This window comes from Chaetura pelagica, unplaced genomic scaffold (genome assembly GCF_000747805.2).
Source record: "Chaetura pelagica isolate M959 unplaced genomic scaffold, ChaPel_1.0 scaffold314, whole genome shotgun sequence".
Taxonomy (NCBI): Eukaryota; Metazoa; Chordata; class Aves; order Apodiformes; family Apodidae; genus Chaetura; species Chaetura pelagica.
In genome coordinates, this window is record NW_009953218.1 from 3,805,462 (window position 1) to 3,819,677 (window position 14,216).

The 14,216-nt window shown below is 35.6% G+C and overlaps 1 protein-coding gene across 1 annotated transcript in view; it reads right to left on the bottom strand.

Annotated features, from left to right (window-relative positions):
• The window catches only part of USP15 (ubiquitin specific peptidase 15), a 53,591-nt gene extending 45,332 nt beyond the window's left edge, over positions 1–8,259 (bottom strand). Inside the window, exons 1-3 of the mRNA XM_009997778.1 lie at positions 8,243–8,259; positions 5,223–5,350; positions 433–563 (exon numbers count right to left, since the gene is read on the bottom strand). Coding sequence (XP_009996080.1) covers positions 433–563; positions 5,223–5,350; positions 8,243–8,259 — 276 coding nt within the window. The remainder of the gene's footprint in view (positions 1–432; positions 564–5,222; positions 5,351–8,242) is intronic.
• Between the last annotated feature and the right edge of the window lie 5,957 nt (positions 8,260–14,216).

The window sequence follows — 14,216 nt, forward strand, 5'->3', positions numbered from 1 at the left end:
CTGCTGAACATAGTAGACCGTGCTTATCAGAATAGGAACTACCAATTACTCTGCCAGTGTTAACAGTATTAGAGCTAAGCTTTTCACTAATATAGTCAATACAGTTTTAGGGTTTTATATGTATGTACAGCATAATTTGCATTAATAGAGTTACCAGCTTCTAAAGCAAGTTCCTCTTGAAATACTAGAGGGTTTACTTCCAGAAGAAAATAAGTATTAGATCCATTGCATCTTTGTTTCTACGTATTAAAAACGTAAGTCACTAAAAACTGAATAAAAACTAGATTATCTATAAGCCACCAAAGCAGTAGTTGTCTATATGATTATCACAGACCAGGACTTACAACCTTCTAAAAAATTCCTGTGCGACTCCTGCATATTTGCAGGACTGTATCTGAATCATACTCATGCCAGTGGGTAATTTAAGAGTACCTTGCGTGCAATTGGTTCTTGACCTTCCATCAGTGTGTACCAGCTAACTAGCCTATTCCAGCCTTCAGTTGGCAAAAGGATGTAGTCCAGCTCATCAATGAGATGTTCCTTGAGAGCCTGAGAATCACCATCTGTAAGACAAAAGTTATTTTTACTTGAATACTGTTATTCTGTTGTTTGAGGTTTTAATGGAACATTTTTCATATAAACAGCAAACAAAATATTTTCTGAGTCACAGTTACACTATCAGTATCGTGGTGTTCAAAGCAAAACTCTTCTGAAACTATTCAGGCAAGCTTTCCAGTTCATGCATAGCACACCTATTACAGGTAGTATTCCTACACTCAGGAACTCAAGAGACAACTCCTCATGCATCTGTAAGTACCTAATTCGTTATCACACACCATCATAGCCTTCAGAGAAATCAATCCATTTCTCCAGCCACTTCAGACATATTCCCAGATCACCATGGACACTTCCACTTCATGCTACAGTTGCATGCTTCACTGGAAATGGAGGAATGGGCAGTTACAGTAGATCCAAGACAAAGTTCAAAGTAATTCACTCCATGTCAGACTGCGAAAATAACACGGTACAACCCTCCTCCTGAAAGAATCCTATATGGTCTGGAAACACAGACCCTGCAAAATTCTTTGGAGGGACAGTGAGAAGCAGCACTTGAAAGAAGTACAAGTTGACAACCTTTTTATGTAAGTACCATGCTTTTTGCTTTTTTACAGTAGCAACATAGCTGCTATCCTTGATGTGGAAGAAGTGATTTCAGATCTGAGCCACTGTGAGGCTTGGACAATTAGGGCAACTGCCTTTTTCTTTTAAAGTACCCAACTACAGGCCAGAAAACATCCCTCTATATAGCAGAACATCAAACAGGGAGACCCACACGTTCAGCTCCAAAGACTGAATCAGGATGACAAACTTAATGAAGTATGAAAATAGAAAGACTATGTATAAAGAATAATAGACTGTAATAGATATACAGCCTGTTTCCTTTCACTGTCCTATGTGACTAACTGAAGAACTGCACACTGCACAATTACAACTGAGCATAAAAGTAACCTTAAATAATCTCAAATCACTTAAACTATTGGTCTTCCTCTTGGCTTTATTTTTTTAAGTAATACTTCTAAGCAAAATCTGTACTCTTACCTACATTTTTCTGCAAGGACCAAACTAAGTGCATGCTAAGTGCATATAAAAAGCACTAAGGTCCTCTCATATGATCATATTTCTCCTTGTTTCTCTTTTGTACAGATTTAGCAAACAGTGCATAATATCACTTCAATTAAGGTTTTTTTTATTCCTGACCATTAAAAAAGGGACACTTGAAAATTAAAGGTCCTTTAATAATAACTATTCGAATATTTTTAGTAAGAATTTAACAAAATGTTTTTCAACACGACCTTTTAAGTTAGAGTGCAACACTACCCAGGACTTACAAGAGATGTTTAAGAGATGTGTTCATTTCCTGGTGGGAACACTAAACAAAATTCAGCTTACCAAGACTCTAGAAATCTCTAGTTGTACTTGCTACACTTCCGGTCAGTTTTAAGGGTTTGCGATTTTAAGAGAAAACAGGAGGTTTTGCCTTTATCACTCAAATGGTGAAAATATGGGCAAAGAAGGATGCAAGCTTTGTTCTGCTCCTATTACCTTATCACTGGTGCTGACTCCCTTTCTTTCTTCAGCTAAGAACCTTGTTGTGTGACAAAATGTGGGAGAAGCATATTGTTCCCAGTTGATGTATTTTAAGTGTAATATTTGTTACCACCATTAGCTGTTCAAAGATCACAACAAGATACTCTTTCCATAATATGCAATCTATGCCTTTTAGAGATGACCTCATGCAATCAAGAAAGGACAATAATACTTGCATGCATTTTCTCCAATAAAAATTGGCAGTGTGGGAAAAGCTGAACAAAAAAACCCCTAACAACAACAAAAATACCAAGATACAGCCAGGTAAATATTGAATTATGAAGTTATTTTAGAAAAGGGGATAATGAAGTTCAGAAGTAGCTAAAGTATTTGTTGCAATTTTAGCAAGAAAAAAACCACAAGGGCAACACAGAAAGCAACAAAGAAAAGTGGAAGAAAACCTCAGACTTTGATTCCACTGTGGGACCAATGGAATTTTACACTATCATCTTGATGAATATTTATTGAAATATACAGTGAAATAAACATTCAGTTCTTCATGGAGATAAATATAATTAATGCGACCTAAAAATGAAATTTGCATCAATACATCTCTTTAAAAGGTACCTTCCTTTTTTTCCCATCACTCAGTTTCATCCTACCTATAACAATTTTCAAGACACAAATATTGGTTCAAAATTGTCGTGACTGATTAGGAAAAAAAAAATCTACCTAAAGAACTATACCCATGAAACATTTGATGAAGCAGTTCATGACGTGCACCATCAGTTCTTACTTGGCTCACTCAACACTATGCACGTGGTGGTTCCATTATAATTGGGAGCAAGATGTGGGGACAAATCCATAAAAACATCTTCAGGTTTACGTATCTCTTAAAAAATTCATACTGTATTTCTGCACTAATCTGATATTGCTACAGGAGTTCATCGTGAGAAGACATAATTTGGATTCCATTCTGTCTTTCTAGACCCCTCAACATTTTTTCCAGCTTAATTTTTTCAGAACTGTATTCCATCAAAGAAGCTCCCTGACTCTGACAACTCAGTCCCTCATAAGCAACACTGTTTTCTATTCTCAACAATCAGCTATTTGAAGTAACTACTTCCTGTGTTTGCTTTGCTATTCTGAAGTTGACTGTACATCTCTTCTGAAGATAGCACATGTGCATTCTGTTACATACAACATTTTTGCATACTGAAATTGACCAAAATCTCTGCCTGCTACTCTTCACCACTGTCACTTTGTTCAAATCTTATGGAAATAAGGGAGCAGCGTTTAAGTAACGGAAGTGCAACAAAGTGCTTCAGTCACCTGGAATCAGTCTTTCTTGAATTTAATAATTACATTTCAGAATATGAGAGAAAGCATGCCTGGTTTAGATTATTTTACATTTGTTAAATCAGATGCAAATTTTCAGACTTAACACTTAAGGAGAGCAGTATGAGAGTAACTAGTGCTGGCTACATGCCAAAGAGCCAATTAAAACCAAGCATTTTCAGGGTCAATTTATGCTACACAGGAAACCTTGTACAGCAGATTGCTGCTTAGCAGTAGGTGCCCCTTAATTTTAAACCTGCCTTAACAAAGGAACAGCAGATGTCAGACAGTAACTGGATAAATGATATCACTACCAATGCAAAGCCATAGTTTTAGAACAATAAATGAGCAAAAGTTAAGTTCATATACCCCAATACTGTATTTATTTTGAAAGGGATATGGGCAGTGTCAAGGAATTTTTATCAAAGGCACTAACATGAGTGTAAGATCTGGGCAACTAACCCTAACAGGTTTCCTGTTCTCAGCAACTTTAAACATAATCTGAAGATGTGTGTATATTAAGTTATAAATAACACAAAACAACTAACACAGCGCTTTAACTCACCTGTAAATCACCTTTAAAAACAAATAAAAATGGGTAGACACAGAAGAGAGAATAAGCTCATGCTGCCTCACTGAGGATAAAAGGGATCTTGCTACATCTGATTTCAGTTGACAAGAAAAATACCACCTGAACATCCCCACCTTACTGTAAGATTTATTACAAAAATGTACCAAAGATGTAGATACTCACATTTCAGAACATGTCGCTCACCTGGAGCAAAAAGACCTTTAAATTTGTGAATGGAAGACAATATACAGATAGATGTATATGACAGTACAGCACTTTCTTCAAAGGCACTGGTAGTAGTCACTTTTAGACATGCACGCTCACAATGACAACTAGTTCAACATGGTATGACAAGGCCTATGAAAGTGGCAATTATCTTTAACATTTACCTTGTAAAATAATGATATTTATTACAGTTGAGAAGGTTCAAATTAAGAAAGTCAGACTTCATCATAAAACCCATAAAGTTGTAAAAATTTGTAGTACTATGTGCAAAGAAATCATGCACTATTATTAATATTACCTGTAACTGCAAAGAAGGATACCAGGATAAAATTTGTAACCACTAGATTTTACAAATTAAACATTAATGGCTCTAATGGTATTTCCATGCTGGAAATTAAATGCAGAATTCCACCTACAGATTAAAGTATCAGGGAAAGTATTCTGAGATTTGTGTCCACTAATCTGACAACAGTTCAGCAGAAGTCAATCACACCTAAGAAATCATAACAATAACAGAGTTTAATCACACTTAGAGGCCCATAACAAAATTAGGAAATTATCCTTTATCATTTCAAGCCACTTTATTGCTGAACTGCATACTACCTCTTCTTCAGTTGTTCCAGAATCAAAGTAAGGGCTTGAGGCCTTGTCATTTTAAATCAACCAGTTTAGTTATAAGCTACAAAAATCATTGTGAATTCAGGCTAGCTATTTGTCAACTTGACTCACAAGGTATCCCAAAATACTATGAACCAGTAATTTGTACATTACTAAATATTCTGTTACAATTGCAAAGAAGTTCCAATAATTTTAAAAACTGTAATTTGCTAGGGAAATATATTCCAGTTCCCTTATCATTGTCTGAAAACAAACAAACACAAAGTTTCATCTTCATAAATGCTGTGATTCATTTACACTATCAACTACAAAAGATGAACAATCTGTGACAAATTTGCACTAAATGTTAGTATTGGCTTATTACACAATCAGAAGCAGTTACCTTTGAGAAGTCCAGAATTATCAATAGGACCAGGATACACAATCTGATCTCCCATCTGGTATTTGTCCCAGCTGTCAAAACCAACATATTTCTTCCACTGTTTGAACCAGCGACTATCCACTAGATACCTTAAATGAAAGAAGACACATAAGTTAATTATTGGCATGCTACTACTTCCTACAGTACCAATTAATAAATACTAACACATTTGTATCCATCAACCTTGCAAAATGGAGAATGTTTTTGTCTAGTCTGCTAACCATTATCAGTATCTGTTACCAATAAGGACTTTAATTGTGGGCAATTAAAGATGCCACTAGCCACAGTGGGCAAGTACAGTTTTCCAAGACTGCCAATACAACATGTCAGAAGTTGAAAAACGCCAAGTTAAAAGAACTTCCCTTTTTAGCATAAAATGTCACTAATTTAATTCCTGTTCTCCAGTCGTAAACTCAGGAGATTAAAGCTAAATCTTTAGAAAGAAACAGTCCTTTATGACACAAGGGATAACTTTTAGTAAAATATTTTTTTCCTGCTGGAGTTTTATTTATAACATTCACATGCAAGTTGAAAAACTTTAAAACTCTGACATCCTGTCAAGAACCAGAGACTAAGTGTTTTCTTCCTTTGAGTGAGTATCAACACATACAGTAAATGTTCTGCTTTTGAGGCAGTACTAGATGTTCCTCCTACATACAATTATCAACTTCACACTTCCATAGAAAGGGATATCTCTAAACTCAGCTCCACAGTGTTTCTACCCAGATTAAATTGTTGCCAGTCTGGTTTTTACTAAATCCAGTAATCCAACATTTTATGTATTTTTGTCCAGAATTTCTTAAAGATTAAGATACCAAAATTATTCAGTGAGACTCAGATAATTTATTTATTTAAAGACACCACCTTAACTATTTATCTTTTCTAAAGGTATCCATCTCCTTCTGTCTGGTCTGTAACAACCCTTTTGCTACGACTATAGTACATGTGAGAATATCATGTTCAGGATGAAACACTAGGTCAAAGGAAAGATCATAGGTAATCCTCATTTTCCAGGATTTGACTGCTGAACTCTTATTTGTATACAAATAATATGCTACTGAATCTTTAAGACATCTCAGAATTTCCTGGTAATTCAAATACTAATCTGCTAATACATACAGCTTTATTCTGTATTCTGTAGGAGTTACTCATGAACACTACAGAAAAACACAGAACAAAAACACTAACACCCACAATTCTTGTAACCAAATAAGTACAAAACATTCCTTGAATACACATTTTGCTGAACAGATTAAAAAAATACATTAAATACATTAGTGGGGCCTCAAATTTGTGCCTCTAAATGATGTAACTACAATAAGAATTAACAAACCTAAGATACGTAAGTCTTACTTATTTCTTCTTCTCAAGTCCAGTTTTCCTCTCTTGCACACACAGATCAAGCCTGGAGTAATCCTCCAGAACTACTGCTACCAAACTGCTGGTATAGAAGGAATTACTTCTATGTAGTACTCAGTAAGTGGAAGTAGTCAACACAGTCTCAATAAGCCCCAGTTTTGCAGTTTATAAAGTATGTACTCTTAAGTGTGTCAATCTACAGGTAAAAATCCTTTGGAAAGCAAGAGGAAGAAACACAAGATCACCACAGACTTCTGGATGCTTACTTTCCTTACATTCCTTTAAACACTAAGGTCTGAAAGGAAGCTTTACAACACCTATGGCAAGAGCATCCTAATTCGCATTGTAAACAGTCTTGATTCAAAATATGATTAAATGAACAGTAATAATGAATTTGAGAACAAATTACTCCTAACCTTAGGTTGTAATTACCCTAAGCAAGCAACACAGAAAGCAAAGACAGAGCTGTGCCTCCACTGCTGTAGATATAGCACTAGCCAGTGCTAGAAGTTTGGTTTGTTCCTTACTGCATCAATACCAGCTGTACTCTGGAGCATGAACCTTGACAACCTGACAATACAACACGTGTCTCATACCTATTTTACTACCACAACTGTTACTGCTGCTCAAGAGTAATCACTACTATGAGTTGCTACCTCTTCTGAAATTGTTCTGTACTCAACTTTGTCCTTGAACTTGCAACGCACAATTTCTTTCTCAAATTTGAAACACTTAATAAAACAGTCACAAAACCGCCTCAAACTGCTTTTTGAACCAAATCTATATAAAAGAAGCTTTTAGTCTTAAACAATGTACATGTAAAGTATTCTGCTTCAAGAATGCACTTTTCCACTCTTACCAAACTCAGAAACAGTGACTTAACAGGCTGGTTTGGGCACAATGAATCCCACAATATTAACGAAACAGCATGGTTGAAGTCCTATTCCAGAAAGATGAGATACTTAACATAACGACAATTTTAAAATATAAAGCATTCTTAAAGTAGCCAGGCTCTCAGCACTGTTTATTTCATTTTCGTGGCAGAATTCCCCTGCCATGTTTTGTTTCATTTAGAGCACAGAAGAACAGAACAAGGCTAAACTGCATTAAGGACCGTGAAATTTGGACTAAAACACAATAAAAAGACAAAAAATGCAGGCTATTAAAAAAACCCAACAACTTAAAAAAAAAACAAACAACTTTATTAATGCTGAAAGATAAAACTTACCTATTTAAAATCTAAGTTACAGTCCTACACACACTTCACATTTCAAAAATCAAAACTCATTCAGTTAAAATACACTGATTTCTTGGCAACTTTCAATTACCTATACTGTTCAGCTAAGTTATAAGCACTACCTAAACAAAGCAATAAACTTCCCAAACTTACTCAGATCTTTGTATGCAGAAAACCTCATTTTGCAACAAGAAATCCAAGTACAACTTTACCGTCCTATGTAAAAGCCTTTTCTGAACTTAACTTTCCAGGTGTTACTAACACAGTAGCAGATTTAATGTTCACTGCAGCAAACTCTATGAAAACATAAATCTCAAAATGTTGTGAAATTAAATAAGAAACAACATAAAATATAAAAAAAATACTAGGCTGTGAAAACACATACTTGATGCGCCTATCCATATGTAATTTAAAATTTGGTATTATAATTTAAAACAAACATTCTGTTAAAAGCCAACTAACCAAGCAAACAAAAACAAAAAATGCATTGCTATATTTTTTAAAATATCAGATGAAAGCAAAGACAAACTTTGGAACTTGCAAACACCATGTCTGCCATCATGCAACAGATAGAAGACTGGAAGCAATGTCGTAACAATTGACCAGTATGCTTTAAAATATTTGGTATGTTGGTTAGCAGAATTTTTCAATTATATTTTTATGAACACTTTGTTTAAGACTGCTCGTAATGTAAAGAAGTATGTATCTATCTGTGTGTACTAACATCTAAATACACTGAACCAGGAAGGTCAGCTTATTAGGATAAGAAGCAAATGGGCCATTGCCAATTTTCAGGATTTCTTAGACACATCATACTCTTAATAATCAAACCTGAAACAAGCCTTACTTCCTACCCCAATATTCAGCTCTTATCCATTCCTTATAGACAAAGGTAAGCAGGATACTTAAAACCAGCAATGAATTTATTTTCTATTTAGAGATAACTGCTTCAATTGACTCAGAATCTACCAACACTGTTTAGACTTCTTCATTTAAAGAAATATGGAAGTCTTTTATTCTCAGATAGATACTCTTAAGAGCAAAGTCAGTAGACCAGTTTACCACAATGTGGAGGTAACGTGCATTACACAAAAATGAGGACACAGTGAATTTATATAGCCAAGAAAAAAAATTCTACAAATAGACTTTCAAAAATGCTAAGAGACTCTCTAGCTGGGAATTCTTACAGTGAATTACTAGTTATGTGTATGTTTATGCACATATATGCATATGTATATATGCATTTTATACAAATTAGGCATTTATTGTGCATTCTGCTACTTTTACTTCAATAGGAATCTGATACAGGTGAGAGAAGTTATTCTGAGTTCTTAGGAATACAGTCACAGGAGGTGTAATCTTCCCCCTTTACAACTTGCTCTTAATTGACAGATTACATTCTACTTTTCCAATAAGATCAGAGAAAATGGAAATATGCATTCAAACGTTATACATGTCCCTCATTTTTATGCAAGAAGGATATGCCATGTTAAAGATAATACTGAAAACATAATTAATACAATTACACCACACTAAGCTTAGGGGATCAGTCTGCTAAAGCACCTGAAGTCCATACCTAAAATCCAGACTTCTTAACATTAACGCAAAAAAAAGTAAAAATCAGAAATTTAGAGGCTATAGCTTTTGATTCTACAAACACATCCAATATAGCACTCTCACCAAGATCAACAAGGCTACCCATCTACACAAAACAGAGAAGGTAAACCGTGAGAAAGGAACAACTGATCTTTCAATCAAAGTTATGATATCCATTATACAATCAACTACCTAATAACTAAGCATTATTTACGAGGGGCATTCAGTAATTTAAGAGGAAAACATATCTCAAGTAAACAGAACTACATGTGCTAAAACCTCAGTTCTTAAATAAGATCTGATCATTTTTGTATCAATTTTTAGGAGAAAATTATTAAAAACTTGTAGCAGACACTTGAGACCAGATATACTTCACTGAATACGTTGTCCCAGATACAAAAATAGTATACCACAGATTAGTAAAACAGAGACATAAAATGTCTGTATATTAAAATAGGTAAAACATTTTGCTTTTATTTTTGTTACTATTAACTAATAAAGAAAAGAGTTACAAACCAGTCTAATGTTACAGTAGTTTTCTGAACTGTGGACCCAACTGAGAAAGCTACCCCAGGACACCCTTAGCAAAGTTTAAAAAAACAACCCATATTCAGGGGCAAAACACACCTGAAGGATTTGTGGTAGACGCTGCAGGAAGGAACTGTCTTACATTTCTAGATACAGTATCTTAGGGACAAACCATAAAATCTAAGACAACTTCACAACAAAGCGAACTGTTTTACCTGTTTAAATGAGCAAATGCTTGACATTCATAGGCATTTCAAACAATTCAGTCACCTCAAACTGCTTGACAAAAACAGTTCAACCATCTTGGCTGTACAGACTCCCCAGGGAAGCAGTCATAGCACCAAGCTGTACATCATAACAGCTGACAGAGCACTGGAACAGGCTGCCCAGGGAGGTTGTGGAGTCTCCCTCACTGGAGACATTCAAAACTCACCTGGACGAGTTCCTGTGTGATGTACTCTAGGTGACCCTGCTCTGGCAGGGGGGTTGGACTAGATGATCTCTCGAGGTCCCTTCCAGCCCCTAAGATTCTATGATTCTATGTGAATAACTATTTTAAACTACCTTTAGTTGAAGACACTAAACAGACTAAATCTAGCATGAGTTTAGATGAGTTATTCCAACCTCACATATCCCCTACAGACAACATTGAGAGAACAGTTCACTGAAGATGTTATTCTTTGGGCATCACTGAGGTGGGATGAAATGGCCATTATTTCTGGCATTTCTAAAGGACTGCTCACCTCTGCGATTAAGGGCCATTAGTCCGGTTCCTGGTTGTGTTCTCATCAATTACTGGACTTAGAATTTCTTCAATATAATTTACAGAGTATTTATTATATTTCCCAATACAGGCATACCAGCAACAAATATTTGAATATTTTGTATAGGAGTAAAAGTATCAAAATATTAAAACACAATTATCAGTTGATAGGCATGCCTTAAATCCAAATGTATGTTCATATTGGCTCAGTCAATTAAAATTATCAACAAAAGAGTGTATGTTTATGAATTATCAAGTGTAGAGACTTAGGGCAGCCCAAAATAGGTTTACTTATAGTCTTTGTACATTAACTTAAAAGAACAAACGTATGAAGCTATTCCAACACTTGTAAATGTTTCTTCATTTCTTAAACAAAAACTCAACATGTGATAAAAATCAATAACAAATTTATGCAAATTTTAAAATTTCCCAGCTGCATGATGATGCACAGACATTGTTCACTCAAAAGAAAATAACAATACTAGCAGGAAAGTTGTTAATTGATTTCTAAAATTTACTCAACATTTGTAACTTTTTCATGTAACTTCATCTCACCTGTGGTTTACTGCATATTTTGATGTAATGAACCTTATTAAGACAGTATCGACATCACAGCAGTACAATAACATTAATTCTTTCTTAATATCCAAGCTCACAGAAAAATATTTTAACAGTATGACTACGACCCTGGTATTTCCCATTGCTGTCAAACACATTCTGAATGCATTCTTCAGTTAAACATGGACAGAATTAAACAACTTATACCATAGATGTATTTGTATTGACTCATAGATCAGGTCTTCAAAATCAAACCAGTTAACTTTAATATGCTATAAAGACACCACATAGAGACACTAATTCCATCACTGCATACTGCTGCTACAGTCTATCTTCTGAAAACAAGCTATTTCACTTTTAACAGCAAAACTGTGCAAATTGTCCAGAGAGATAGGCAAGGAATTTTTTTATACCATTCTCACTGTGCACGAGTACAGATTGAGCAATACTGAGGACAAAGTGGAACAGCTGTATTGCTGAAAGCAAATTAGGACTCCTGTTTAAAGGCAAAGCATCCAATTTTTGTCTTTCCACAACTGCAACAAGAAAAAATAGAAAGGTAATAACAGGTTTATAGCTGTATTTCTACTCTGATTATGCTATACAAAATTACTTGACTAAGTACACTCATGATTATTAGTAGCCTTAAAAATTGGATTTTCTTTCAGAATGAAAAAGTTCCTGAAAGTTCAAGATTATTTTATTTGTTCTACTCTATCACATACAAACCACACAATAATTTTATTCAATAGGTAAATAATTCCACAAAGCAAATCTAATAAAACTTCCACCATGGGATCTTAAATTAAAAAATTAACAACTTAAAAGTCATTTGAAAGAAGAAGTAGTCAATTCTAAATTTTATCCTTGGAGCACTGATGTGATGCCTTTTGTTTCTCACTACATGAAACCATCAAAGTAGTTCAGGATATTATTCCAGATGTTACTGAGGTGTAGGCCTATAACACCTCATCATGGTCTCAGTGAAATAAAGTAAAATCTTCCATCGAGATTCAATCAAGATTCTGTTCATATTTAGCCCAATGACAGACGATCAAATGTGGAAAACATTGAGAAGACCACAGTGCAAAATGTTTCTAAAGCTAAGCACTACAGCATCAAGGTTAACAATGACGGGCACTGCAGGGTTTTCAAGTAGGGCTATATATGCCGTTCATCAAGAGTTTATATTGCAGTCAGAATTAAAATGCTTATACATTTTTGGTGGTGAAATTGTTTAAGGTTGAACTCTTCATATCTACTGTTCATGGACTGGAAAGGATTTTTACCCCACTTCATTTTTTACTTATTCTCTTCAGTGACCTGAGTTTTAAAATTAAACATCCAATAAAATTCTCACAGTGCAAAAAAAACGAGGATGTTTTCTTCACCTTCTAAGAAATGTAACTCTGTGGTTAACAACAGTATTTTCTTTGGACTCATCAAAACTCAGAAGTCATGTGTATCAGAGACACATCTGAAAGAACATACACTACCACTAAAGTTTTCACAATCTGCCTTAAAAATCAAGAATAAGGAATCTATCTCACCATCTTGTAAAGTGATGACTGGCCCTGAAATGCACTTGGCTACCAGAGCTGGAAATCAACATCTTCCTTCTGGTCTAATTGTGACTAGCTTCAGTCTACAGATAGTGTCTTCAATCTTTATCTGCTTGTATAAAAATCCTTATCCTAGAAGACATCCTCTTCTTATGTAAGCATTTCAGCACAGAACTCAACATTCTATCAAAACAGACAAAAGCTCTTACAGCTTTTCTCTGAAAGGCAAGGCTTCCACCCTTCGTATTAAATTTTGAGATTTTTGAGCTCATTCCAAATGACCACCTTCTGTGACAGCTGGACACCAGAACTGGACAGTATGAATGGTTTCACTAATATGTTATCGTATATAGTACATCTTTGTACTGCTACTCCTAGACAAGCTGGAGAAGTGGGCCCAGGTGAACCTCATGAGGTTCAGAAGGCAACTGCATCCTGGGCTGCATCAAAAGAAGTGTGGCCAGCAGATCAAGAGAGGTGATTCTGCCCCTCTACTCTGCCCTGATGAGACCTCACGTGGAGTACTGTGTCCAGCTCTGGAGCCCCCAACACAAGAAGGATGTGGACCTGTTGGAGTGTGTCCAGAGAAGGGACAAGAAAATTATCATAGGGATGGAGTACCTCTCTTATTGAAGACAGGCTGAGGGAGTTGGAGTTGTTCAGCCTGAAGAAAAGAAGACTCCAGGTGAACCTTATAGCTACTTTCCAATACCTGAAAGGAGCCTATAAGAAGGCTGGGGAAGACCTGTTCACAAGGATTAACGGTTTTAAGATAGAAAAGGGTAGATTTAGGTCGGACATTAGGAAAAAGTTCTTTAATATGAGGGTGACTGATCACTGGAACAGGCTGCCTTAGAGAGGTGGTGGAGGCCCCATCCCTGGAGACATTTAAGGTCAGGCTTGATGGGACTCTGAGCAATCTGTTCTAGTGTGAGATGTCCCTGCTTATTATACGGGGGCTGGACTTGGCCTTTAGAGGTCCCTTCCAACCCAAGACAATCTATGATTCTACTCATTATTCCTTATTGAAACATCTAAAGATTGCATTTGTTCCCTTAGCCACCAAATAAACTCCGCAGGACAGGTATCTGTCTGCTGTAACAGCCCTTCTTCTACAAGTTACTGCTTTTAAAAATACAAATAACATACATTTTCTTACCTACTCACAAACTGCTATGGCAAGCAATAAATTAAAGAAGTACAGGGGAGAAATTGTGGGAAAGAGAAAGAAAACACAGTGAAACTGACTGCTAAGGCTGTGCTGTTAGCCTGTACTAGTCCCTATTGAACACTACAACTGAAAAAGTGAGAAACACACTTAAAGATACGAAATGTGGTCTCACATTCGAGAC